At 45.6% G+C, this 27813-nt stretch overlaps 1 protein-coding gene across 3 annotated transcripts in view; it reads left to right on the top strand.

The window, feature by feature from the left end:
* HIPK3 (homeodomain interacting protein kinase 3) overlaps positions 1 to 27813 on the top strand; it is a 160303-nt gene that overhangs the window by 109535 nt on the left and 22955 nt on the right. For all 3 annotated transcript variants that reach the window (XM_075927814.2, XM_075927816.2, XM_075927817.2), the window contains exons 3-12: positions 3261 to 3384; positions 16509 to 16628; positions 17237 to 17323; positions 20360 to 20544; positions 21812 to 21971; positions 23475 to 23598; positions 24114 to 24235; positions 25303 to 25427; positions 25537 to 25698; positions 26887 to 27183. In XM_075927814.2, the coding sequence (XP_075783929.2) occupies positions 3261 to 3384; positions 16509 to 16628; positions 17237 to 17323; positions 20360 to 20544; positions 21812 to 21971; positions 23475 to 23598; positions 24114 to 24235; positions 25303 to 25427; positions 25537 to 25698; positions 26887 to 27183 (1506 nt within the window). The remainder of the gene's footprint in view (positions 1 to 3260; positions 3385 to 16508; positions 16629 to 17236; positions 17324 to 20359; positions 20545 to 21811; positions 21972 to 23474; positions 23599 to 24113; positions 24236 to 25302; positions 25428 to 25536; positions 25699 to 26886; positions 27184 to 27813) is intronic.

Raw genomic sequence — 27813 nt, forward strand, 5'->3', positions numbered from 1 at the left:
CAGGACACCTGGCAACCGTATGTCTAGGGGTCTGGCAATTTTGTTGTCAACTCTTTGTGTTTGCAATCTAAGGACTCCATACAATTCAGAAGATGGGCAGCAGTGTCCCTCTAAGCTGTGCCGGAGCAGGGCTTCACAGGTGATTAATCAGCCCCGCCCAGTCAGTCAGCTCCTTGCATGGATCCCTGAGCTGCTGGTTGGGCGGTGCTGAGTAATCACCTGTGAAGCTGGGCTGCCCCACAGCTTAGAGGGAACACTAATGAGCAGTGCATCCTGAATAGCTTTATTTTAGAAGTACCAAACAGAAACTGAAAACTATAACAAAGGATGGATAAATAAATGCATTGCAAAATGGGCTGCTAACATAAAACCCTACAGTTCAATTTTTTCCTAATGTGCAAAATGAACGAACCTATGTTATACAAAAGCCAACATGTCCAGAACTAATGAGTGCTCAGTAGCAAAAAAATCACATTCTGGAATACAGAAATGTTCATTTCTAGATAACGGGATCTATTTCCACATTTTAGTGATGGGGTACATGAGAAGATGCATGATGTCGTTGGAGGTGAGGTACTTCTTGGAAGTAGATGAGTCTTTCTTTCTCTCTTTATGGGATTTGATCCTGCCCTAAATAAATTGTTGTTTGTTACGATTCTGATCACTTTGCCCAGATGGGAGAAAAGAATTAATTATTTCTGAGAATAGGGTCAAGCCAACTATATACCTTAATGAAAGGGGTCACTTTTCCTTTGGGATTTGGTCTCTGGCCTGGAATTTTTGCCAAAGGCCTCCAAGGTAGTTTAAAGGGCATGGGTCCCTTGCATCAAAAATACTTGACTGTTGCTTGCAGAGGATGTACTTCATTCTTTGGAGCTTCCAGGTCCACCTCCAACTAATTTTTATGCTGTCTCTAATCTGCTTTTTCTTCTTCTCCATCTCATTCACCCAGTCTTTGGAGTCATTTGAGTGTCTCTGGTGACCATTAGACAGTTTCCAGTGGCTGCACTCCTACACGCTGTGTGTTCATTTGATGCCACATTTCGGGAAAGAGGTTGACAAATTGGAGAAGGTCCAGAGAAGAGCGTCAAAAATGATTACAGGTGTAGAAAACATTATCTGTGAGGGAAGATTGAAAGAACTGTTTAAAAGTTTGGAAAAGAGAAGACTGAAAAAGAGAACATAACAGCTTGTCAGAAGGAGGAGGGAGAAAAAATATTCTTCTTAATCTCAAATGGTAGAACAGAAGCAATGGGCTTAAATTGCAGCAAGGATTGGACATTAGGAAAAACCTAGCACTCCGGGTGCATCTGCACAGCAGGGCTTAACTCATAATAAGTTACACTAATTGAGCTGCATCAATTGCATAGTTTATTTTGAAGTAAGGAGCGTCTACACAGCACTTATTTCGAAACAGAGCACTCTTCCTCTGACTTCCCTTACTTGTACAATGAGGGTTACAGGAGTTGGCGTAAGAAGTTCTCCAGCTTGACAGTATTTCAACATGATTTTGAAATAACTGCCTGCTGTGTAGATGCTAAGTTATTTCAGAAACGCCAGAATAAATTGCGTAAGGAAATTGTGGAATCTCCAACATTAGAGATGTTTAAGAACAGGTTAGACACACACCTGTCAGGGATGGTCTTGATAGTCCTTGGTCCTACCATCAGTGCAGGGAAACTGGACTCTCAATGTTCCTTCCAGTTCTATCTTTCTTGTTACAATTGCAATTACAGCCCAATATAGTTTTCCAGTCAGATTGTGGGTGACTTTGGTTCTGGTATCACCTTTGCACAAATATTGTATTTCTGTTGAGTCTTCAAGGAAAGATGTGCACAGCTGACAAAAGTATAAACCCCTTAGAACACAACTAGTCAGAAATGGAAAATCAAACAGATGCCTTTAGGCAATTAGAAATGGAGCAGCTGAGCTAGGAGGAGGTTGATAGAATGGTGTAAAGAGAAAGTACCCTAGGGTAGGGGAAAGCTCTCCCTAAAGAAGCCCTGCAGCTCTGGAGGAATTCACAGGAGGTAGAATAGGTTCCTGAGGGGACAAGCCCAGAATAAGGGTTTTGATGTGGCAGTAAGAAATCAGAGGAGGAATCTGATAACCGTATTCTTCAAATATGTTAAGGGATGGGGATAGGGATCACTTGTTCTCCATGTCCACTGTAGATAGGACAAGACATAATGGGCTTAATTGGCAGCAATGGAGATTAAGGCTATGTGTACACTATGAGATGAGGTCAATCTATTATGGTCAATTTCTGGCCACCTGATTTTGCAAAGTCGAAGGTCTGTATTCCCACTGTGAGGAAGAATTCAACATCGTTCAAAGTGTTAGGGAGACTGCCATCGACTTTGAGAGTGATGCGCTGTAGATAGCTCTCCCACAGTGACTGTGCTGCTTTGCATTCTGGGTTATGCTCCTGGTGTATGCTGGGACCAAAACGGTACAGAGGTGGGTTATGGGTTCATGTCAGCGACTCATAAGGCACTCTTCCACTCCTTCTGCCCCTGCTTGAAATCATTGGAAAACAGCCTTTTTGTGCCCTTTGTGGCCCTGGTTGCCCATAGCACCAGTAGCATGGCCCCCCTCGGGGATCCCACTGTGTATCAAGCCATTATGATATTCGTGTCTACTTTGATGCACCTAATGGCGCGGTATTTCAAGAGCTCAAGCAAAGCATGCCAGGAAGAGGAGGAAAAGGTATTTCCTCCATCTCAGGGTGTTGTGGGTACGCAGTACAGGCAAGCCCTTGCGTTCAGTGAAATGGAACTCAAAGCTCCTGTCATCTGAAGAAGTGGGCTGTGCCCACGAAAGCTTATGATACCATCTACATGTTTTGTTAGTCTTTAAAGTGCTACCAGATCATTTGTTGTTTTTTAAGAAAAGTTAAAGTATTGAATAATCGAGGAATAATAGTGCTATGCTTATTCTGTGATTGCTTTCACATTTAATTAAGTTTTTAGATATGATGAGAATCACAGCAAGTTAAGACATAGAAAGAGTACAGAATAGAAAATGCAGAAAGATGATAGCTTAAGCATAACCTACAGATATTGCATGGAAAATTCATCTCTTCAATGCTACTGTACTAGTCTATTGTGCAGTATCTTGAAAACAAAGCAAAAAAAACCCTGAGGTTTTACTTTTAAAAGCATAAATGGTACATTTTCATATTACAAACTTATCATCTACCATGTATTTTTAATTGTTTTAAGGTAAATATGTAATAACTGTATTTATTTAATTTGCAGAGCACCGGAGATTATATTGGGGTTACCGTTTTGTGAAGCCATAGACATGTGGTCTCTGGGATGTGTGATTGCAGAGCTGTTCCTTGGGTGGCCGCTGTATCCAGGCGCACTGGAATACGACCAGGTATAGTAAGAATAGCTTCACGAATGACTTTATATTTTAAAAGAACGTATCATTTCTCTATTCTAGGCTAAATTTATATTGTGTGATTTTTCTCGTGAAAGATAATCTGTGCTGTATTGTTTGATGGAATTAGATTACATGAAGAGTACACTTAAGTAATCTACTTTTGATTTTTATTAAAAATTTCTAAAGGAAAATACTAAATGTTGGCAGTATTGAGGTACTATGATAGGCACTCTGTGACCGATTCTCATCTTTTGTAAATTATGGCCCCATTGACCTTAGTTGAGTTATGCCTATTCTAAGCAGCCGATAATTTGACCATATTTGTATTCTGCAACATCCTAGATAAATATTGTTGATATGAAGACAAATAGGTACATATCCCTCATCAAATAGACATGTTTTCTCAATTTTTTTGAACTGGCTGCAGGCTAGGGGGCCCCGCTGGAAGCCAAGGCCAGTCCCTCACACCCTGCCCTCTCCCCTCTCCACCCCTGCCAGACAGGCTGCAGATCTGGGGTGGAGTCCCCCAGAGCCTCACAGACAGTCTACAGGGCCGGGGTGTTGGTCAGCAGGCCAGGGCCGGCCTGTGCAGCCTCACTCCCTCCCCGGACCAACTGTAGGCCAGAAGTGGGCTGCTGGAGGCTAGGGCCAGCCCTTGGACCCTCCTCGCTCCTTCCCCCCCGCCCAGCAGCTGCAAGCCAGGCATGAGAGAGGGGAAAGCTGGCTCCCAGAACCTCCCCACTTGTACACAGGCTGGAGGTGGGGGAGGGGGCAGTTGCAGGCAGGATCCACCCACCCCCTGAAGTCTCCTCCCACTAACCCAGCTGGAAGCTGGGGCCAGGCCCCAAAAACCCTGCCTGCCTTCTTCCAGACCAGCTGCCTGTGGGGTGGGGAGGGAGAGAGCTGGTGGTTGGAGCCAGTTTCTGGAGCCTCCCCACCCACCGCACTAGCTGCAGGGTGTGGGGGACAACTGGAGGTCAGGGCCGGCCCCTGGAGCCCTGCCTCCCTAACCAGCTGCAGGGTGGGGAGAGGTAGCTGGAGGGTGGGGCACCCCCTCCCCAGACAAGCTAGAGACCAGGGCCAGCTTCCCATCCCCTGGGAGGAGTCGCCAGCCAAGAAGTACAGTCCTAGCCAGCCAGGAAGTGCAACTCCAGTCCCCCCAAGATTACCTGCCACTGGAGCAGCGACACCCTCGCTACCATGGGCAGCACCAATAAGGTCCTCACGCCAGCCCTGTGCCTTGAGTCCTGCACCTCCCTCCCCCTGCCCTGAGATCTCCCACTCCTGCCCTGAGTGTCCCCAAAGTGAACCCTGTGCCCCGAGGCCCCCCATTCCCTCCCTCACTCCACCATCCTCCATCCCTTGCCCTGAATCCCCCCCCCCAACCTCCCAGTCCCCTGCTTTCACTCCTGTACCCCACCTCTTGGCCTGAGCCCCCCCTGCCCTGTACAATCATTTACGTAAAGCATGTACATTTTTCTCTATATTAAAACAAACAAACATTACTACAGTTAAGGACACAAGCAATGCCAGATACATCTGATAATATGTTATATTGCTTTCTCCTGTGGAATTTGTGTTTTGGGGTTGTTGTCTTCTGCTTTTCTTCTGCTAATATAAATTAAAATATTAGTGCTGAAGCTGCTGGCTGCGTACAATAGGAATTGAAGTCCATCACTGACCACTTGATCATTTCATCCTGGGTCAGATATGTCTGTACCAAAATGATTACTATGAACCTTCAGGGCAAAATACCAGTTTTGTTGTTGATCTTTGAGTAATTGTTCACACAGATTTCACTTGGGTGCATATGTGTCTTATGTACAATCAGATTCTGCTTCAAGTGACCGTCCCTACTTGTATTCACATGGGGTTTACACATGCCTGAATCTGCACATTTTTAATAAACACAGTATCTGTTGGTCTGCATAGGCACAACTATGTTCCTACTGTGGCCGTAAAGGGTGATGTGGACCCACTCTGCTTCCTCCTTACTACTGCACGGCCAGAGTTGGAATCTTCTGAGTCTCTAGTTTCTTCCTTCAAGTGCATCAGTCTGTAGATGTATTGTAAATAATTGTATTATTTTAATTCTTTTCACTTTTTTGAGTATTAGTGTTGGTTTTTTCCTACTGCAGGAAAATCCTCCTTAGGGAACTAGGATTATGCCTAAAAACCTGGGGTTGAAGAATTGCATTTATGTATGCTGATGACATCTGCTGCAGCTATGAAGCTCAGCCACCCTCAGAAATAGACATGGCCCTGGACAGTATTCCCTCAAATGTTTTGTGTCCAACTACGGAATGACTTTTGTCATGTGCACCAACATGGAGGGGATGTAGCACATAACAAAAGTCATTCCACACACAGACCGTGCGTGGCGGGTGTGGAGCCAAAGGGTTGGGGTCAGGCCTGTAAATGAGAATTGGATATGGGAGGGTGCTCTGGGCTGGGGCAGGTAGCTGGGGTGGGAGGGGGCTCTAAAGTAGGGCTGTGAATGAGTATGTGGGACAGGAGAGGGCTCCATGCTGGGGTATGAGGCCAATGGATTCACAATACGGGAGGGGGCTGTGGGTTGAGGCAGGAGGGAGTGAGGGATCTGGAGAGGGCCTGGAGATGAGGGGGATGTGATGCAAGAGGGGGCTTCAGATTTGGGGAGGGGATCAGGCCTGAGGGGGCAGGCTCTGGACTGGAGAGGAGGGGTTGAGAGTGCAGGGAAGGGTTTTAAGTTGTGGGGAGCTCACAGGGACAGGGGAGTTGCAGGAAACCCAGGCAGCTTCTGGTCAGTGACACTAAGGTAAACTGCGCTGTGCCCCAGCCATGGCCAACAGGTCCTGCTCCAGGGGAGGGGAAGCATGAGACTCCATGGTGTGTTGTGCATGCTGCTCTCACCTGCAAGCACTGCCCCACCCCCAGCTCCCATTGGCCAGGAACCAGTATACTTAGGGTGGGGGCAGCATGCAGAGCCCTGTGACTCCCCCACCTAGGAGCTGGCTCTACTGCTGGCTGCTTCCCCAGAGGCTCCAGCACAGAGCTGCCATGATCTGCTGGGGCAAGCTCAGTGAGACCACTTCCCCCTGGCTGTGGCAGCTCTGGGGCTTGAAGATAGGCATCTCTCCCTGCTTCAGGGCTCAATAGGAAGCTGCATGGCCATGCAACGTAGAGGGAACGTAGATGTTGGTTGATGATATGGCTCTCAGGGCAGACTACATTAGTTTCTGGTGCCTGCAGCTGATCTCTTCCAAGCATTTCAGCTTCATAAAACAAGTGCATGCCATGAGATAAGCAGCCACTGCCTGCGCCAGACCCAACGCTGCTTTGCCTTGGCATCCCATTGGATAGGTCATTTGTGTACTTCAGCCACTCGAAGAAAGCAGCAGCCAAAGTTAGCACTTGGGAAAACTTGTTCAGAAAACTGCCTGGCTCACCAGGTTGAGAGTCTAGGCATTTAGAACATCAGCCTTTGTCCTCTGCTACCACAGTATTGTCCTCATGTCTGGTGTCACTCGTCTCTATGTCAGCCTGCCTCCTGGGAGCTTCCAAAAGCTATCTGCATCATTACCAGGACTTCACATGCAGCATGGCTGCCCATAACTAGAAAAAACATTGCCCCACATTGTCCATGAGAGGGCCTCCGTCATGCTCCTGGCCTAGATCCATGGGAACAGGAACTTGCCTCTGTACTCAGACCGCATTAACCACCCACCGGTTCAGCTGTCTTCATTGTAGCATGAGAGGGTTAGAAGGGACTGCCAGGGTCATCTCCTCTAACTCCCTGCGAAGTTGCAGGAGCTCTTCTTTGAGAGATTGCTCGTGTCCTTTCAACATAGGGGTGTGTGCCAGCCGCTTGTACTTGTGCCGGAAGTTTTTTCCTAAGCAGTATCCGTAGGGGCTGGGGTCCCCAGCACCCCCTGAAGTGGTGCACATGTGCCACACTACATAGAGTGCTTCCAGCCTCTCTCCTCAGTTCCTTCTTACCGCCAGTGACGGTGGTTGGAACAGCGAGCTCCAGCCTTAGCTGCAGTAAGCATTCCCTTTGTAGAGTTGATAGTGTTAGTCAAACCTAAGTACCTGTGAACTTACAACCAGTACCTTCTCTGTCAGCTTCATGTAGCATGGACACTCTAATGGACTATTTCTTTCTCCTTTTTTTCCTCCCCCCTCCCCGCCCCTGCTCTATTTATTTAGAAACTGGACCTTTTAATAACTCCATTCATCTGAAGAAGTGGGCTGTGCCCACAAAAGCTCATGATGCCATCTACATGTTTTGTTAGCCTTTAAGGTGCTGCAAGTCTAGTGGTGGTTTTTAAGTTTTTCCAGTTACAGACCAACTCGTCTCCCCCTTTGAAGCTTGGAAATGGTTGGACTTTGTTCTGCCAAAAGACTTTGCCTGGGGACAGGGCATGCCCTGCGCTCCTTCCCTGTTTCAAAGCTTGAACCACATGCCACAGGCCTGTGTCAGTCAGCGATCCACATGCTGATTGCCTTTATTGCCTGGCAGAAAAATGTGTCTTGGACAAGTGCCACATCCGTAGGTCCTTCTGTCCCAGGACCATTGAAGAGTGAAGCATTCATCTCAGAGTGCTCTTCATGGAGTCTGCCCTTTCTCCGCAAGATCAGCGGTTGGACTCGGTACCAAGTATCAGTGCCTTGGTGCACAGTGCACCGCCAGTGTCAATGACTCAGCACCGTTTGTTGCGCAGGGGCCCAGAAAGGCCTGCTAGGAGGCCAGGCATAGACAAGCCCCCTTGTGAGGACAAGGGGAAGAAGGATAACCAACCAGCATATAGGCTGGAGAAGGCCCAGAAAGCACTCTTCAGGTCACCTTCATTGGTGTTGGAGGTTCATTTCCCCTCCCACTGAAAGCCTTCCAGGCCACACAGGGCATAAGGGCCATGCCAGTAACCCTGCCCCTGACACAGACAGGGGCCTCAGCACAGGGATAAACTGCTTTTGGCCCCCTTTTACTTGACACAGTTCAATCACGCTCTCCTCCAGTGTCTGAGAGAGGACAGCACTCTGGAGTCCCCCCAGATATGCATATGAGTCACCAGAATTGCTAAGACTCTCTGGCAGACCCCTTCCTCCATCCTGCTTATAGCCAAGAGGGCTGAGCGGAAGTATATTGCCCTGGCAGGGAACCACAACTACCACTACACCAGTGGTTCTTAAACAGTGATACGTGGACCACTAGTGGTCCACAGCCACATTCCAGATGGTCTGCAGCTTGAGCGCAGCCCCTCTACTTCCCCTGCAGCAGGGAGCCTTCACTGATGCTCCAGCCTTCCACCCCCCCACGAGTTTGGAGTGCCAGTGTCGGCTTCCTTCTGAGGAGAGGGGGAGAGAGAGCCCCAAGCCTTGCTGTGTGATCCACTTCATGGGCAAAAAGTGTTTCCCCCTACCTGTACCCCTCCCCTGACTGAGGGAACACTTTCCCCACTGCTTGGCCAATGGGAGCAGCAGGAGGACATGCCTAGGAGCAGTGCAGGATGCAATGGCAAGTAAGTGCCCAGACCCCCGCACCTGTAGCTCCCTCACATACCTCCCAACAAGACCTTGCATCCTCAGCCTACTCCTGCACCCTCCCCACAGCCAGATACCCTAGCCCCAGGTGACTCCTGCACCCTCACCTTCCACCCTGGCCAGACACCCTACTTCCAGCCTGCTCCTATACCCATTGTTGCATCTGAACCCTCCCTCCTGGCCACACACTGCACCTTACTTTGCTGTTAGCTCCTCCTCCCCCCACACCCCCGGCTGGACACCCTACTCCAAGCCTGCTTCTGCATCCTACCTCCTATCCAGACCTTGCGCTTTCACCCCTTCTGGACCCCACCTCCTTCCCACATTCTACACCCCCATTCCTCTCGCTGGCAGCCCTGTCCCACACACGTGAACTCCCATTTTTGTCCCTACCCCAGATCCTAGGGGGAGTCCACAAAATCCACTAACCCTGGAACTCCAGAAGAGTTAATCTGGCCTATGGGAAGCCCTGAACCTCAGTCCTCCCTGCCCCGCTCCTTCCCCTGGTGGGGCTGCATCACCAGAGGAGTGAGGTGTCTCAGTTAGGGGCCACATGAGCGAGGGTTGGGGGGTTTTGGTGGTTTTTGTTTTGTTTCTTGTTTCTTAGTTGCGTGGTCCCCAACTGATTTTTCTGTGGGTCGGTGGCTCCTGACCCAAAAAGGTTCCCCTCCCCTGCCATAAACAAAGAAAACATGGAAACCTTTTGTGTTGGACATAAATTAATATTTTACTTTATTTAAAGTGAAGCTTGATAAACTAATATGAGAAAGTTTAAGTACTTAATGTGTTTAACAATTTCAATTAAGATTTCCTTTCCTACTGGTTAAATTAAACCATTCTCCCTAGCTGCAACACTAGCAAAATGGCCCAGGAGTAGTTATGTAATTAACTACGAGTTTCCATTAGCAACTGGTGGTCCATGGAAAGGTTTGCGTTGAGCCAGATGAGCCATGGGCCAAAAAATTTGAGAACCACTGCTCTACACCAACGCGCCTCATGGTGGAGTCGATCAGCTACAGGGAACACCAGAGCGGGCCGGCTCCCACCCCAAGAATAAAGACTCCAAATGCTTGGACTTGTTTGGTTGAAAGATTTATTCTTTGGCCATCTTTCAGCTGAGGGTGGCAAACCACCAGGCTTTGTTGGCCATCTACGAAGTTAACACTTGGCAGGCACTGACAAAATTCAAGGCTTCCCTGCCTGAAAGTTCCCACAAGGAGTTTAAAGATTCAGCTGCTCACTCTATGCATTCCGCCATCTCCACGATGTATTCGGCCTAGCTCCTCCTGTCAAGTATGTCTCTGGAGGTGCAGAACTCTATCCACGACCTCTCCTTTGACTCCAGTCTTGCACTGAGGTTACCTCTCTCGGGGAAGAAACTCCAGTCAGTAGGAAAAGGCAGTTGTTAGTAAAGGGAGATTCGATCATTAGAAATGTAGATAACTGGGTTTGCGATGACTGGGAGAACCGTATGGTGACTTGCCTGCCTGGTGTGAAGGTTGCAGATCTCCTGAGGCATCTAGATAGACTTATGTGTAGTACTGGGGAGGATCCAGTGGTCGTGGTACATGTAGGTACCAATGACATAGGGAAGGGTAGGAGAGATGTCCTGGAGGCCAAATTTAGGCTGCTAGGAAAGAGACTGAAATCCAGGACCTCTATGGTGGCATTCTCAGAAATGCTTCCAGTTCCAAGTGCAGGGCCAGGTAGGCAGGCAGAGCTTCAGAGTCTCAATGTGTGGATGAGACGATGGTGTAGGGAAGAGGGGTTTGGATTTATAAGGAACTGGGGAAACTTTTGGGATAGGGGGAGCCTATACAGGAAGCATGGGCTCCACCTAAACCATAGTGGATCAAGACTTCCGGTACTTAATATTAAAAAGGTCGCAGAGCAGTTTTTAAACTAAGAGATGGGGGAAAGCCGATTGGTGCAGAGGAGCATGTGGATCGGACAGAGAAGTCTCTTAGAGGAGAGTCTATTGATAGAGATTCTCTAGGTTTTAGTCACGAGGAAAGGATGGAAGAGGATAAAGTATGGGCCAGATCAGACAAAAAACATTCACATAAAAAACAATCTGACACATCAGAAAAGGGCAGACAAATAAACAGTGACAAGTTTTTAAAGTGCTTGTACACAAATGCTAGAAGTCTAAAAAATAAGATGGGTAAACTAGAATGCCTCGAGCTAAAGGAGGATACTGATATAATACGCATCACAGACAGCTGGTGGAGTGAGGACAATCAATGGGACACAATCATTCCAGGGTACAAAATATATCGGAAGGACAGAACAGGTCGTGCAGGTGAGGAAGTGGCACTATATGTGAACGAAAATTTAGAATCAAATGAAGTAAAAAACTTAAATGAATCAACATGTTCCATAAAATCGCTATGGATAGTAATTCCCTGCTCTAATAAAAATATAACAGTAGGGATCTATATTGACCACCTGACCAGGACAGTAATAGTGATTATGAAATGCTAAGGGAGATTAGAGAGGCTATCAAAATAAAGAACTCAATAATAGTGGGGGATTTCAACTATCCCGATATTGACTGGGTACATGTCACCTCAGGACGAGATGCAGAGACAAAATTTCTTGATACCTTAAATGACTGCTTCGTGGAACGAGGTGTGCCAGTAGTTCGAATTAGAGAGCCTAATTCGAACAACCTACTCCGTGCCGTGTGTAGCTGCGGGCACGGAGTCCGCACTAATGGGGATTTAAAAATGGCGGCGCCCGGCAAGATGCAAATGAAGCCCGGGATATTTAAATCCCGGGCTTCATTTGCAACTTCAAATGCCTACATTAGTCACCCTAGTTCGAACTAGGGTGGCAGTGTAGACATACCCCCAGAGACTTTCAACACTTCCGTCTCCTATGTCCATCTCCACCTCACTCCAAGTGTGTTCATTTTTAATGTATAAGGCAACACCTCCTCCCTTTTTTCCCTGTCTTTTCTTCCTGAGCAAGCTGTACCCTTCTATACAAACATTCCAATCATGTGTATTATCCCACCAAGTTTCTGTGATGCCAACAATGTCATAATTGTACTTATTTATTAGCACTTCCAGTTCTTCCGGCTTATTTCCCATACTAATCGCATTTGTATATAGGCATCTAAGATCCTGATTTGACCTTGCCTCCCAGTTTTGCCCTGCCTCTCCTTTCTCTCTGCCATTGTAGCCCATGCTCCCTCCCATTTCCGACCCATCTCCCAGGTCTCCATGTTTTCCACTTACCTGTGGGCTTTGCTCACCTGTCCCCGTCAAACCTAGTTTAAAGCCCTCCTCACTAGGTTAGCCATTCTGTGTCCAAATACGGTGTTCCCCCTCCTCAAAAGGTGAACACCATCCCTGCTTAGCAGTCCTTCCTGGAATAGCATCGCATAGTCGAGGATGCACCTGTCTCTGCCTATTCAACATATTCATAAATGATCTGGAGAAAGGGGTAAACAGTGGGGTGGCAAAGTTTGCAGATGATACTAAACTACTCAATGTAGCTAAGACCAAAGCAGACTGTGAAGAACTTCAAAAAGATCTCACCAAACTAAGTGACTGGGCAACAAAATGGCAAATGAAATTTAATGTGGATAAATGTAAAGTAATGGAAAAAATAACCCCAACTATACATATAATATGAATGGAGGCTAATTTAACTTCAGCTAATCAGGAAAGAGATCTTGGAGTCATCGTGGATAGTTCTCTGAAGACGCCCGCGCAGTGTGCAGCGGCAGTCAAAAAAGCACACAGGATGTTAGGAATCATTAAAAAAGGGATAGAGACTAAGATGAAGAATATCTTATTGCCCTTATATAAATCCATGGTACGCCCACATCTTGAATACTGCATACAGATGTGGTCTCTTCATCTCAAAAAAGATATTTTGGCATTAGAAAAGGTTCAGAAAAGAACTACTAAAATGATTAGGGATTTGGAACAGGTCCCACATGAGGAGAGATTAAAGACACTGGGACTTTTTAGCTAGTTTTTTTCTCCGGGCTGTTTTAGATACTATGTGTCCAAAGGGATAGCTATAGCTGCTTTTCTGAGGAGAGATTCATGGTCAAAATCTTTGAATTTGCCTACAGAGTTGCAAAGCACTATCCAAATCTTCCCTTTGCTACAGTTAACCTATTTGATGAAAAGATGGATGACTCTTTCCCCACTGTCATGTACTAGATGTTTCTGGACATCTATGTCTCTGCTTGTGAGAGGAAGCATCAGAAATAAGGATACAAGACCACCTACCATTTTACCATCAGTTTTCTCAGGACCCATCACAAAAACGACAGATGGTACAGAGATGCAGGTATACTGCTCCACTGCCACATCTCGTTCTAATCCACAACCAAAGAATGTCTTTTGACAATTCTTTTGAGAGCCACATCCCTGTATTGCTGTCATGTCATATTCTGCTGCGCAGTGTTTTGGAGACCACCTTACCCGGTATGCACACAAGTGAAGGGTTTTAATAACCACAGATAGGTGCTGAAAAATATTCATTACCGCAGTCTGATCTAGTTTTTGTCAACCACTACCCATAAAACTGCTTCCTGGTTCCTTTTTAGAGACCATTTTGACAAGTAAATTCTGCATCAAGAAGTGGACAGCAATGAGCCAAAGAAAGAGTTTCATCTCAACATCAAGGGAAACAATTTTACTCATCTTACTTCATAGTGTCCAATAGGAATGGGAGATGGAAAACAATTTTTGGCCTATGCCAACTGAATATGCTTGTGCAGAAATTAAAATTCTACATGGTCACTTTGGCATCAATACTTCCTTCTCTGAAAGAGGGCAAATCAGTTGGTTTCTCTTCACATAAAAGATGTACTCTTCCATATATACATGCATCTGGCCCACAAAAGGTTCCTCAAGTTTCTTCATGGTCAAAACCATGACCAGCTGAGCATACTTCCATTCAGGCTAGCAACACCACCTCAGGATCTTTACAAAGGTCTTTTCAGTGATGGCAGCTTGTATGTGAAGAAGTGTGTTTAACCTCATCCCATATCTAAGCGACTGGCTTCTGGCAGACAGATCATACAAAGATGCCCCATTGGCAGCCTTATTCCTCCTCCATCCATTCTCTTCTCTGTGAATTTATCAACCACAAAAGTCCACTTTGACCCTACGAGGTGTATACACTTCATAGAAATGGCCATGGACTCAGCAGCAGCAAAAGCCTCTCTGTCTATCAAGAAATGCCATGCTGATGGCAGTTTCATAAAACAAATCAACCTGGGACCTCAATCAGAACTTGACCTTTCCTCCTAAACCACGTGATGCACTTCGTCAGACTTCATCTCCATTGCCTGCAAACTGGGCTTCACCCCATGTGTCCACTCAAAAACTCAGCATTGGTGCCGCTGCCTTTATCATGAGCATGAGCCGATGCGGGGGAGAGCCAGCTGAAAAGCCAGTTCCCCCAACACCATCCCCACGGGAGGCAGGGGGGTAGCAGGGACCAGGCGCAAGCCAGGAATCAGCTGACGCCCAGTTCCAGATGTTGAACTTCTGCTTTTTAAATTTATTAAGAGCCAGCCAGCTCTTAATACTTTTAAGAAGCAGAAACATGGCAGGGGGACCCTGGCATGAACCGGGACAGCTGATTCCCGGCTTATGCTGGTTCCCCCTCACTGCGCACCAGCCTTTAAAGTGGCTGGTCTTAATACATGTAAAAGGCTGGTGCGCAGTGGAGGGGACCCAGAGCAAGCCAGGAATCAGCTGTCCCTGCTCATGCCTGGGTGTTCCCCCCCTCCCCCACCTGAGAGGGTGAGAATTCAGCCAAATAGCTAGTTGAGGAGGGAGGCAAAGAAGTGGGGAGTAAAGTGCAGCCTCTGCTAAATAAAATTGTATTCCCCCCCCCATCTTCCCTCTGCTCCAGCCTCACTCCCCTCAGGGCAACCCTGGTTCCCTCCCATCCTGCCCCCGTATCCTCCTTCATCTCTCTCCTGCCCCCACATCCCTGTGTCCCCAGCGCACTCACTGACAGGGCAGCAGCGCTGGGCCTTGCAGACCCCTGGGAGCCATGCTAAGGTGAGGAGAGGCAGAGAGAGGCAGAGTGTCTTCCCTGTACAGCCCAGCCCATTGTCTTCAAGCTGCGGCTCCAGTGATAGGGCAGGCAGAGCCTGGGGCTACCCAGGACTGGCTCTAGCCTGGCTGGGCACAGTAGGGCTCTAGGGAAGGGGCTCTAGGGAAGGGGCTCCTCGTAGGGTCAGCACAGCTCGGGCCCCAGCACGCCATGTATGCCAGCCGCCCAGCCCCAAACCCCTCCCGAAACAGGAGGCAGCCCCAGGGATGCACACATTCCCCTCTCCTGACCTCCTCCCCCAGCAGGAAACCGGAGCTGGTGCTCCAGCCTGCAGCTGTGTGGTGGAGGCTCAAGACGCAGCACGGGTCCCCTCTGCACGAGAGGGAGCGGGGCAGGAGCGGGGCTGAGTCCCTGCTCTGCATGCCAGTAAAAATCGGCTCATGTGCCAGGGGTTGCCAATCCTTGTGCTAAACTGACGGGGGGAAATGTTGGATTGTGTAACCTTACTATGCTGGTCTCTTGAGGCAGGGAAATGTCAGAGAAGTGTGTGATGAATTGATAGTTGTGTGTATATATAAAATGTGTTAGAATAATGAATATTCACATGTAGTATTGTGTACGTCTTTCCCAATGCAGCTGTTCCAGACTTAGCAGAAATGGTCTCAGGGTTTTGTTGACTAGAAAATCTGGTTTGTGTGTCTTATCTGTAAAACCCATGATCTGTGTAAATAATACAGTGATGCAAAGTGTTATGAGAGAATTGTTAGGTCCAGGTACCCATTCACATATTGACTGTCATATCATATGTTCTGAGATCTTACAGTATTTGTGCACAGTAGTGTGAGGTAAAGTAAAAATATCAGTATTTCCCTTGGTTACTCTGTTATGTTTTTAAAGGTTTTACATCAGATCCTTAATGCTTTTTAATATTTCTGACCCAACTTTTTAAAATTGTAGAGAAAAATGGTTGTGAAATGATATGATTATAATAAGATGGTGTGGCTCAATAATCACGGTTTTGAAAACATGTACATACCTTCTGCACTAGTGGTAATGCATTGATAATTACAGTAAAATATCTTGGGTATACAGTTATAGACTGATACAGTGTCCACTGACATCAAGAGTGATACTCTCATTGTTCTAAACGGACGTTGGATCAGGTCCTATTATAGTAAATTTAGGTCCTCATATGAGAGACAGAGGGTGACAGTCGAAGAGCTCCTAGAGAGCATTACATGTATATGGAGTCATGATTAGAACAGAGTTTGCAGAAGTTTTGAACTGGTGAGTAATAATTAAACTAATTGTTGACCAAAATGGTGTGCTTGTGTAACTACACCAGTTCCGATTCTTAGATATTTAGGGGTTTCTCCTGCTAAGAGGTGGAGAGAGTAGTACAAAACTGAAGTGCTATTCCTCTCTTACGTAATAATTGTTTGCATGTTTTCAGTCTTCTTTGGGGTTTTTAGTGTGGGAAATGTTAAAGTGCAAGTTTCTATCTTTCTAGATAATGATTTTAAAAGAGAAAATTGGGTACCTTCTTTTTTCTCCCCCAGATTCGTTACATTTCACAGACTCAAGGTTTGCCAGGAGAGCAGTTGTTGAATATGGGAACAAAAACTGCAAGATTTTTCTGTAGAGAAACAGATGTACCATATTCTGGTTGGAGGTTAAAGGTAAGAAGTATAAATTAATTGAAAAAACCAGCATGATGTACTCACGTGCAAAAGCCATATTAAGGTTTCTTATTTACAACGTGGAATTCCTATTCACAAATTTGGAAAAAGATAGACCTATGTCTTCTACCTAAGTCGTCTTAGGCCAGCTCTGCTGTACATACCTATATTGACATAACTGCCTTGTTTGGGGGTGTGAAAAATCCACATCCCTAGGTAATATAGTTGTACTGAGCTAATCCCTCTCATAGACAGGGTTATGTCAATGGGAGGATCTTCTCCCATCAACAAAGCTACTGCCTCATTCCACGAGGAGTAACGGTAGTTCAGACTAGGAAGCCTAGTCCGAACTACCTAGTTCGTGCCGCGTGTAGTTCGAACGAGCAGGGATTTAAAAATGGCGGCGCCCAGTTTATGCAAATGAAGCCCGGGAAATTCAAATCCCGGGCTTCATTTGCAAGTGCGGTATGCCTACATTACCCCGCTAGTTCGAACTAGCGGGGTAGTGTAGACATACCCTCAGTTATCCAAATTCTGATTACTAGCAGTAAATATTTATACTGGCAGTGTCCTTTTAATTGGTGTAAGTTGTTTTTTTCTCCTTTAAGACACTAGAAGAGCATGAGACAGAGACAGGAATGAAGTCTAAAGAGGCCAGAAAGTATATTTTCAACAGTTTGGATGATGTAGTGCATGTGAGTATTGAAGTATTTTTCCTTTGCAAGGAATACAGCTGAGAGCTGCACAATGATTTATTTTGAAATTTATCAGTTACCTATTGTGAATTAGAGTACATTCTAGGAATATCGTCCGTTCATCCATACTTTCCTATTCTGCTTCTGGGCAAACTATCCATCTCTGCCTATCTATTTAGTTTCCTTGATGCATAGATCTTGTCTTCCTTTGTTGTTGTATGGTTGTTATACTGTTACATTTGTCCTGGAATAAAAGATCTTAAATATTGTGAAGCATATCCCATATTCTACTACTACATCTGCCAATCCAGGCAAAATTATTCTTTCATCTAGTTTTGTCTATAGTAGAAGTATCATTTGTCTTCATCTTTTCTCTAAAGGAAACTGACTGCTTCCCAAACAGTTTTGTTTGTAACTAAAATTCATGCTTCTATTTCTACTGCTTTATATGCCTTGATCACTAATAAAAGGAAATCCCCCCCTGCTTCTTTTGACATCCTCCTGAGGATGTACTCAGTTCCATTTCAGGACTGGTGGTACTATACAGAGTTGTCGTCCTCATGTACTAACTCTGTTCTCACAGCTTGACCTTAAAAAATTAATAATACTTAGCATTTATTTAGTATTTTCCACCTTCAAGCAAAATAAAGTAAGAGGTCCTAACTTGCTGGATTTTGATACTTTTAATCTTTTATTCCTCTCTTCTCAGATGTAGGCAAAATCTGTTTAGTTTTGAAAGCTGAAGAGAGATTCAACCATGTCTGTAGACTTCCAATGGCATGGAAGCAGCCAGAGAATCTCTTTTGCTCCCATTTGTCAGGCACATGCATTCCCTAATTGCTCTGAGGGCTCATCTAGACTACTAGTAACAATCAAAAGAGAATACAGGACTATGTAGCACTTTAAAGACTAACAAGATGGTTTATTAGATGATGAGCTTTCGTGGGCCAGACCCCCTTCCTCAGATCAAATAGTGGAAGAAAATAGTCACAACCATATATACCAAAGGATACAATTAAAAAAAATGAACACATATGAAAAGGACAAATCACATTTCAGAACAGAAGGGGGATGCAGGGGGGGGGGGAGGAAAGGAAGGTAAATGTCTGTGAGTTAATGATATTAGAGGTGGGGAAGGGTAGATGTCTCTGAGTTAATGGTATTAGAGGTGATAATTGGGGAAGCTATCTTTATAATGGGTAAGGTAGTTGGGGTCTTTGTTCAGCCCCCCGTGGAGAGTGTCAAATTTTAGCATGAATGCCAGTTCAGAGGATTCCCTTTCAAGTGCAGATTTAAAAGTCTTCTGAAGTAGGATGCATGTGATTAGGTCATTGAAACAGTGTCCTTTCTGGTTGAAATGGCAAGAAACTGTTTTTTCTTTGTGATCCTGTCTGTCTGTTTTGTGAGTATTGATTCTTTGGCGAAGTGTCTGAGACATTTGTCCAATGTACATAGCAGACGGACACTTTCGGCACATGATAGCATAGATTATATTTCTGGATGTGCAGGAATATGTATTCTTGATCTTATAACTCACTTGGTTAGGCCCAATAATGGTGTCAGCAGAATGAATATATGGATATGTGGACAAAGCTGGCAACGGGGTTTGTTGCAAGGGAAAGTACCAGAGTTGGTATTAGTGTGGTATGTCCTGTGGTTGTTGGTAAGAATCATCTTGAGGTTAGGTGGTTGTCTATAGGAGACTATGGGTCTGTCTCCCAGAGCTTCTTGGAGTTTAGTGTCCTGTTCCAGTATAGGCTGTAATTTATTGATAATGTGTTGGACAGGTTTAAGTTGGGAGCTGTAGGTGATGACAAGTGGTGTTCTATTGTTGATTTTCTTGGGTCTGTCTTGTAGTAGATGGTTTCTAGGTATTCGTTTGGCTCTTTCAATTTGCTTTTTTATTTCTCCGGGTGGGTAGTTGAGGTTTATAAATGCTTGGTAGAGATCCTGAAGTTTCTGGTCTCTGTCAGTGGGATTAGAGCAGATGCGGTTGTATCCAATGGCTTGGCTATAGATGATGGATCGTATGGTGTGTGCTGGATGGGAGCTGGAAGCATGTAGGTAACTGTATGAGTCAGTGGGTTTTCTGTAGAGGGTGGTGTCTAATTTTCCATTGTTGATTTCTACTGTGGTGTCCAGGAAATGGATCTCTCGTGTGGAATGGTCCAGGCTGAGGTTAATGTTGGGGTGTAGGTTGTTGAAGTCTCTGTGGAATGTCTCCAGTGTTTCTTGGCCATGCACCCAGATCATAAATATGTCATTGATGTAGCGTAAGTAGAGAAGGGGTAAAAGGGGACGGGAGTTGAGGAAACGTTGTTCTAGGACAGCCATAAAGATATTAGCATACTGTGGGGCCATGCGTGTACCCATGGCTGTGCCGGTGATCTGGAGGTATAAGTTGTTCTCAAACTGGAAATATTTGTGGGTGAGAACAAAGTTACATAGGTCTGCTATCAGGTTGGCAATGGTGTCATCTGGGATAATGTTTCGAATAGCTTGTAATCCGTCTTCATGTGGGATGTTGGTGTATAGTGCTTCTACATCCATGGTGGCAAGGATGGTGTTATTGGGGAGGTTATCGATGTTTTGTAGTTTCCTTAGGAAGTCAGTAGTGTCTCGGAGATAGCTGTGGGTGTTGGTTGCGTAGGGTTTGAGGAGAGAGTCTACATAGCTGGATAGACCAGTAGTGAGTGTGCCAATCCCAGAGATGATGGGGTGTCCGGGGTGTCCAGGTTTATGGATCTTGGGAAGCAGATAGAAATGTAGCCGTGTTAGACTAATACAGCTACTCGGGAACAAATCCACACAGAAACACCTTCTGACCCCCGACCAGGATTTTTCTATTACTAATCGAAAGAGGACACTTGTACCTCTCCCCCTTTATCGAAAAGCCGCATAAACCTCATTTTTTGAGGAAGAGCGGCTCTGGGCCCACCCACTCCCCCTTATTAAATGGGATTTTAGATCCCTAAAAGGAAGTAAAAGATACATGTTTGGTTTTATCTGATTTTTTTTTTAATTCTTCCATGCCAGGTGAACATGGTGATGGATTTGGAAGGAAGTGACCTATTGGCAGAGAAGGCAGATAGAAAAGAATTTGTGAGTCTGTTGAAGAAAATGTTGCTGATTGATGCTGATTTAAGAATTACTCCAGCTGAGACACTGAACCATCCGTTTGTTACCATGAAGCATCTCCTAGATTTTCCACATAGCAACCAGTATGTTATATACATTAATAAAGCAGTATTGCATTAGACCTACAGTACAGTGTTATAGTCAGATTGACATGCATAATAAAGACTCAATTATTACTAAAAATCTTTGGACCTGATAAATTATAGTTGCCTTTCATAAGTTATACATATTAGACAGTTTATTGTGTGATCATATGCATTACTTGTATACAAATGGTGTGCGTGTTGATATAGTGTTGCTTAAAATGTATAGGATGTTGTAAGTATGTTAAGATCCTAGAATACAAAATTACCCACACTGAAATAATAGTGCTAGGGCATGATTTTGAACAGAACTAAGTACCTTTTATTTTCATACAAATGGTGTTCAGAACTTGACAGAATCAGGTACTAATTCTCAGGCCCAATTAAAGTATTTTTACAGTGCTGGAAATAGATACTTGAGCAACACAGAAGTTGAAGGAAGGACAAAACTTTCCGTCTGTCTAACCCAGCTTCTTTAGTATATACATCAGTTATTAGCAGAAATTCAGCAATATTGTTAGATACTACAAGTAGAACATAATTATAGTTTATCTTGATAACAAGACACAGATTTAATTCATTTATCAATAATTATAAGACTTTTGGGATTTCAGATAAGTGATGCCCATAAGCATAATTCTAACAGTATCTTGCTTTATACAGCCATGGCTGTGTCTAGACTGGCCAGTTTTTCCAGAAAATCAGTCGCTTTTCCGGAAAAACTTGCCAGCTGTCTACACTGGCCGCTTGAATTTCCGCAAAAGCACTGACGATCTCATGTAAGATTGTCAGTGTTCTTGCGGAAATACTATGCTGATCCCGTTCAGGCAAAAGTCCTTTTGCGCAAAAGGGCCAGTGTAGACAGCTCAGATTTGTTTTCCGCAAAAAAGCCCCAATCGCAAAAATGGCGATCAGGGCTTTTTTGCGGAAAAACGCATCTAGATTGGCACAGACGCTTTTCCGCAAAAAGTGCTTTTGTGGAAAAGTGTCAGTGCCGATCTAGACGCTCTTTTCCGAAAATGCTTTTAATGGAAAACTTTTCCGTTAAAAGCATTTCCCGAAAATCATGCCAGTCTAGACACAGGTTTTGAAGGGACCTAAAGGGTAATTTTGTCTACCCCGCTACCAAGATGCAGAATTATGTTAATCTTGCAGTTGTATTTTCAGAAACATTTCTCCTTCCTCCAGTGGAATGACTTTGTACTTTTTAAAATGGAAAATTTTAATTAAAACTCTTTTAATTAACTTAATTCTTTTCTTCTAACAGAGTGAAGTCTTGTTTTCATATCATGGATGTCTGCAAATACAGATCTAACTCGTATGACATAAGTAATTGCAATAAAACACCGTTTATGAGACCAGTTGCCTCAGGTAGTGCTGCTAATTTGACTGCAAACTTCACCAAAATTGGCACAGTGAGGAGTCAGGTAAGAATTTTTGGCTATTAAGTCTATTAATTTAGTTTCTCATTTTGATTTCAAAATATGATCCAGAAATAATTGATAGTAGCTGCAAAATCTTATATGCATTTTGTTCCTCCTTTCTAGTGTTGTTCAGTTTGAGAAAAGTTAGTTTTATAAGCCTGATTTCAAATAAAAACAGAGGTTCTGAGTTGTCATCCTGAAAGTAGTTGCTTTAGTAGAGTGCCCTCCTGTGGTCTAATGACATTTCTTCATCTGAAATGTTTTGAAACTTTAATTCTAGTGGAATTATTATTAATTACTAGGGGGCTGTGCCCCCTGCTCACTGTGCTCGCCAACCTCCCTCTCATGGGGGGGAGGGTTAGGAAACCCAGGCTCTCCCCCCCAGCCACCAGGGAGGGCTGGGCTGTGGCCATGCCAGACCTGATCCCTTATCCTTCTCTTCCCCCCTCCGCCAGCCTGGGCTCCTTCTCCCTCACTTCCCCCGCCCCCCCCCCACACACAGCCTGGGCCCTTTCTCTCTCTCTTCCCCCCCCCCTCCCCTGCCTGGGTCCCGTCTCCCTCCCCCCGCCAGCCCGGGCTTTTTCTCTCTGCCCCCCAAACCCTAACCTCTCCCCCCAGCTGCAGTGCATGCCAGGCCCGGCTCTAACCCTGGCAGCCAGGGAGGTGCAGGGCTGCCTGCCTGCCCCGCGTGGGGCGCAGTGCGGCACAGGTAGTGCCGTGTGCACGTGGGGCTCCGGGGTGCTGCAGCCTGTTGAGGTGGGGGAAAGCAGCAGCATGGGGGGCGCTGTCCCGACTCTCCCCTGTGCAGTCCCACCTGTGCTGCCACCGCCCCAGCCCTGCCTGCAGAGCCCAGGGCCTCCCATCTGCCCAAGGAGAGTGGAAGGGAAGGAGCAGACAAGTCGGTGTGGCGGCTCCCCTGGGTGGCTCAGGGGTGCTCTGGCAGCCGCGGTAAGTGCAGCCGCTGGGCAGGGGGTGAGTTTCCGAGGGGACAACTGGACTCTGGGCAGTCAGGCACTGCGCTCTGGCTTCCCAGGAGCCTGGTGTTGGGGGAGCCCCCAAGAGCCCGCTGCTGGCACATAAGCCCGGCTGGGAGCCCTGCTCCTAGCACCTGTCCCCAGGCTGCTGTCCCAAGCACAGTACCCCACTCCCTGCTCCTAGTCTGTCACGGCTGTGATGTGGGGTCTGCCAGCTACTTTGCCACGTTTCTTGGCATTGAAAGCCCTATGGGGTGGAGGTGGTGGAAGGGGAGTCGGGTCTTGGTTTGAAATAGCAATTCCACGTGGCAAGAGGGAGCTGCGAGGTCAGGCTCGAGCTGAGGCAGGGGGGAGGGGCAGAAAGAGGGAGGAGGCAGGCGGGACACAAAGCGATGTTATGACGTCCCTCTGTCATCCCGCAAGAAATTTTGTTTTTAATATTGATATGCGGGGGAAGGGTGTGTGTGGGAGAGAGAGTAATAAAATATACATTCATCTAATGTGGTCATCCATGCTGTATTTCCTGTTTCAGGCATTAACTGCATCTGCCCATTCAGTTTTACATCATGGAATACCACTGCAGGCAGGAACTGCTCAGTTTGGTTGTAATGATGCTTTTCAACAGGCACTGATTATATGCCCCCCACCCATCCAAGGTAGGATTAACTGAAATAGTTTCAGTTTCTGAATTTTGAGAAGCAGCAGATATTATTGGAGTAGTTTAATGATAATTTTCCAATAAATGTTTTCTGAGAAATTTACAATTCTGCTATAAAAAGCTCCCCAGATTTGAACTATTTGAACTACTCCCAGCCCACTCTTGCACCCTCTTCCCTGGCCAGACACCCGGCCCTCAGCCTGCTGGTGCACCCTCCCATCCTCCTGCCTCTACCCCTCTGACCAGACACCCTACTCCCAGCCTGCTCCTGCACCCTACCTCCCACACAAACCTCACACTCTCACCCCCTCCTATACCCCACCTCTTGCTCAAATCCTGCTCCCCCATTCCTATCCCATTCACTGGCAGGTCTACATCAGTGATATAGACATAGCATGAAAAATGAGCTGTCTGTTTAAAAAAATCTCATCAGTGTTTGCATTTTGCTCAAGTTATATCCTCGTCTTTGGTTTAAAGCGGGTATGATTCATTTGTTCTTCCTCTTTCCCATAGGAATTCCTACAAACCATTGTAAGCCTACTGGTTACTCACTGAGGATAGATAATACGGTTCCATTGGTGACACAAGCCCCTGCCATACAGCCACTACAGATCCGAGCAGGAATCTTTTCTCAGGTTGGTATAGCTGAATGTACGTGTGTTTGAAATGGCTATTACAAATGTGCATTTCTAAAGATTGTTTGATGTGGGGGATCTTCAGCGCAGGGACCTGATCCTCCTTGCTGCTTCGTTTCACCTGGCCCATAGCAAGTCCCTGTGCAACAGGTGGGAAGCCCTGAGTGTTGTGCCTCCCCCTTGTTCTCTGAGGCGCGGACTAGCTTGCCAGCACGTCCCTGCCACCCCTAGGCAGAGCAGTGATCAGGGAAGCTCCGTGAGCTGCCCCACCCCCAGTGCCAGTTCTGCAGCTCCCTTTGGCGAGGAGCCATGTACAGTGGGAGCTTCAGGGACAGGGCTTGTGGGCGCAAGCAGCATGCACCTCACAGAGTTGCCTGGTCCCTTCATCTGGGGGGCAGATATGGCACTGGCTTTGGGGAGCAGCACAGAGTCAGGGCAGGCACGGAGCCTACCATAGGTCTGCTGTGCTGCCGAACGGTGCAGGGGAGGGAAGAGGGGGAAAAGGGGGTTGACGTAACCACCACCCAGGTGAAGCCCACACCTTGAATTCAATATTGCCCCCACCAACTTCCTGCCCTAGGTTGGAACCCTACCCTGCACCGTGACTCCCACTCAGACCCTGCATCCCTACCCACGCCCCCACCCCTGAGCCTCCTCCTGCACTGAAACTACCTTCCAGGGCCCACACCCCTAACCTCCTTCTGCTTCCCAGACTCCTGTCTCATCCCTAGCCCCACCCAGAGCCTTTGCCCCCTCCTGCATCCAAACTGTCTATCCCAGCCTGGAGCATCCTCCCACACTTGAACCCCTCTTTTCTGGCCCCACTTCAGAGCCTCAAGGAAGCCCCAAACTTCTACATCATTCCTCCCACCCCCATGGAGCTATGTGTGGCCTCTGACTGATTTATTTTCTATGGGCCAGTAGCCTCTGATGGAAGAAAGGCACCCCAACCCTGCCTTGAAGTAGTCCATTTAGATAACGTTTTTGTATTTATGCTGAGTTCTGAACAGCTGTTATAAATACTGGCTCTTTGCTACTTAATTGAAATCTGCTTTTCCTCACAACAGCCATGGTCTAATCGAACTCAGCAAATATTGGTTCCTGCTTGGCAACAAGTAACACCTGTGGCGGCTCCTACTTCAACACTAGCCTCTGATGCTGTGGCTGGTCCACAGAGATTTGGAGACTGGGGGTAGGTCCAAAACATTTTGTATAATGTTTTTGTAGGACGTCTGTATAACAGAGAATATGCATCTGCATTGAAGTGTTTACATGTAGTGACTCTCCTATTCTCTCCTTAGGAAAATGATTCCTCATGGCAGCCATTACAATACAGTGATGCCACAGCCTCTCTTAACCAATCAAATAACTTTGTCTGCCACTCAGCCGATTAGTGTGGGCATTGCACATGTAGTCTGGCCACAGCCTGCAGCTACCAAGAGAAATAAACTGTGCCAGAACAGGTTGGTAAAATGTCTTTCATTTAGGATAGATGTTGAGATTATAGCTTTTCAGTCTTTTGTACAGTGGGAAAGAGGGACTAATGCATGCTCACTGCAGTCGTTACCAGGGCTCGACAAATAATACAATCTACTCGCCCATGGTGAGTAGATTGCAACCCGGAAGAGCTGGGTTTGGGTGATCTGCGTATGTGTAGAACGATCTGCGCATGCGCAGATCTCTGGACAGCACGGCTGGCGAGCAGGGCTCGCCGCGGTTCGGCAAGCCCTGGTCATTACTGTACTCAAACTGTCCAGTTGCCCCTTATTAAAAATAAACACCTGGCTAGCTACCTTGTTAGTTTCTTTGAGATATTTTGGAAATATGATGAGACATGAAATGAAAATCGACTTTTTTACTTTCGATCTAGTCTCTGCCTGTGATAGTAGCAGCTTTGTAAATGTATGTGCTTAAATGGCCTTTGACAAGTGTATTGAGACCATCCTAATTAAATGCTCCTGAACCTGTGTGCATGAGAACTCATCAGGTTCAAAGAATTAATCATAAAGAGAAATTATGTAATAGTGGTTGCAATATGACTAGACTAGTATTAAGAGTAGTCTTTCTTTTGCTGGCAGCGAGAAACACGTTAGCTGCTCACTGGAGAATATGTGCTCCATCACTACAAAAGTGGTTTGCAAAGGTCTGAGCTATTCTAGTACCACAGAACCAAGGCTATGAAGAACAAGTATGATAGTGGTTATACTACTGGACTCCTTTTCTAGTGTTTGGTAAAGCCAGATGTCATCCAAAGTGCATTGGTGTCAGTGAGAATCTTTCCAGTGAATCAAGACTAAAATGTCTGCTGTGCCAAGCTAGCATGTTTTCATTCCTTCTTTCCTTTATGAAAGAATGATACTTTTAGCATGTTGAATTACGTTTGTTGGTAAACCCAGCCTTGGATCTTATGGTGCAGCATCCAGAACAGCCCTGCTTGCTATTTGCAGTACATAACTGGAAGATTTGCCATTATTGTTAAGGAATACCACCTATGCAATGTATTTAGCTGTATCTTCCCTGGCTTAGGTTTTACTCTTTAATTTTATTCTTGGATGTATAAAAATGATGATTTTGTCTACTTGGCTTTTTAAGTTGTGGGGAGGATGTTACATAGATTCTACTAAATGTCTAATGAGATATCTTCTTCACAGGAGTAATGTGTTACAAAATACCAATATCCAAAATTCAGCATTTATATCTCCAAAGATAATTAATCTGAAGGCTGTCAGGAGAGTAAATTGTATAGAAGCACAGGACAATCATAATTCAGGAGGACAGCAAAGGAATTGTTGCAAAACATCTGTCAGGCAGGATCTTGATTCATCTGTTTCAAACAAACAGCGCCAGGCTATCGTCATTGCAGAGTCCCCAAGTCCTGCAGTCAGCGTGATCACCATCAGTAGTGACACAGATGAAGACGACGCAGGACAAAGGCATTCACTAAAAAAGTAAGAGTTTATAAATATGTCTAGGTATATTCAACTGTTACCATACTAAGAAATGTGCAGTGATTACAACATCTACTAGTTCAAGTACAGCAGGTAGGCAGTATTTGATTTTAGACACAGTGGCTGTCAAATATGTTTCCAACTGAATTTTGGTAGAAGAGGCAACTTCTTTTGGAGATGAAGGGCTACTTGTAAAATCCTGTTTAGCAGTGCTATGCAAGCTTTACAACTTTACAACTAAAGACTGAAAGTTTATTCTTTATAATGGTAGATAAATTTGTTAAAGTTAGAAAATTAGCTGCTCGTCGGTATAGCATGTTCATTGATTTTTTTTTATTAATATTGGCTTGCACTGTTCTGTAGCATGACATGAGTCTGTGTATGAAATTGGATATTAAGTATAGGTAATAGAAATGTCATCCTAAGATGATTATAAATTATTCCATATTAAATTACTGTCAATCAGAGAAAATATGTAATTTTATTTTAATGCATTTACACACCTTATAGCTGTGAATTAGGTGCTTTTCCTTAAACATGAGGCTGTGAATGTGAAACTCGTAAACAGACAAATAGAAGATAAAAAAATTAGGGACCTATATTGAAAATATGAATGTAGTATGTATACAG

Source organism: Pelodiscus sinensis, chromosome 5 (assembly GCF_052426305.1).
Source record: "Pelodiscus sinensis isolate ZL-2025 chromosome 5, ASM5242630v1, whole genome shotgun sequence".
Lineage (NCBI taxonomy): Eukaryota > Metazoa > Chordata > Testudines > Trionychidae > Pelodiscus > Pelodiscus sinensis.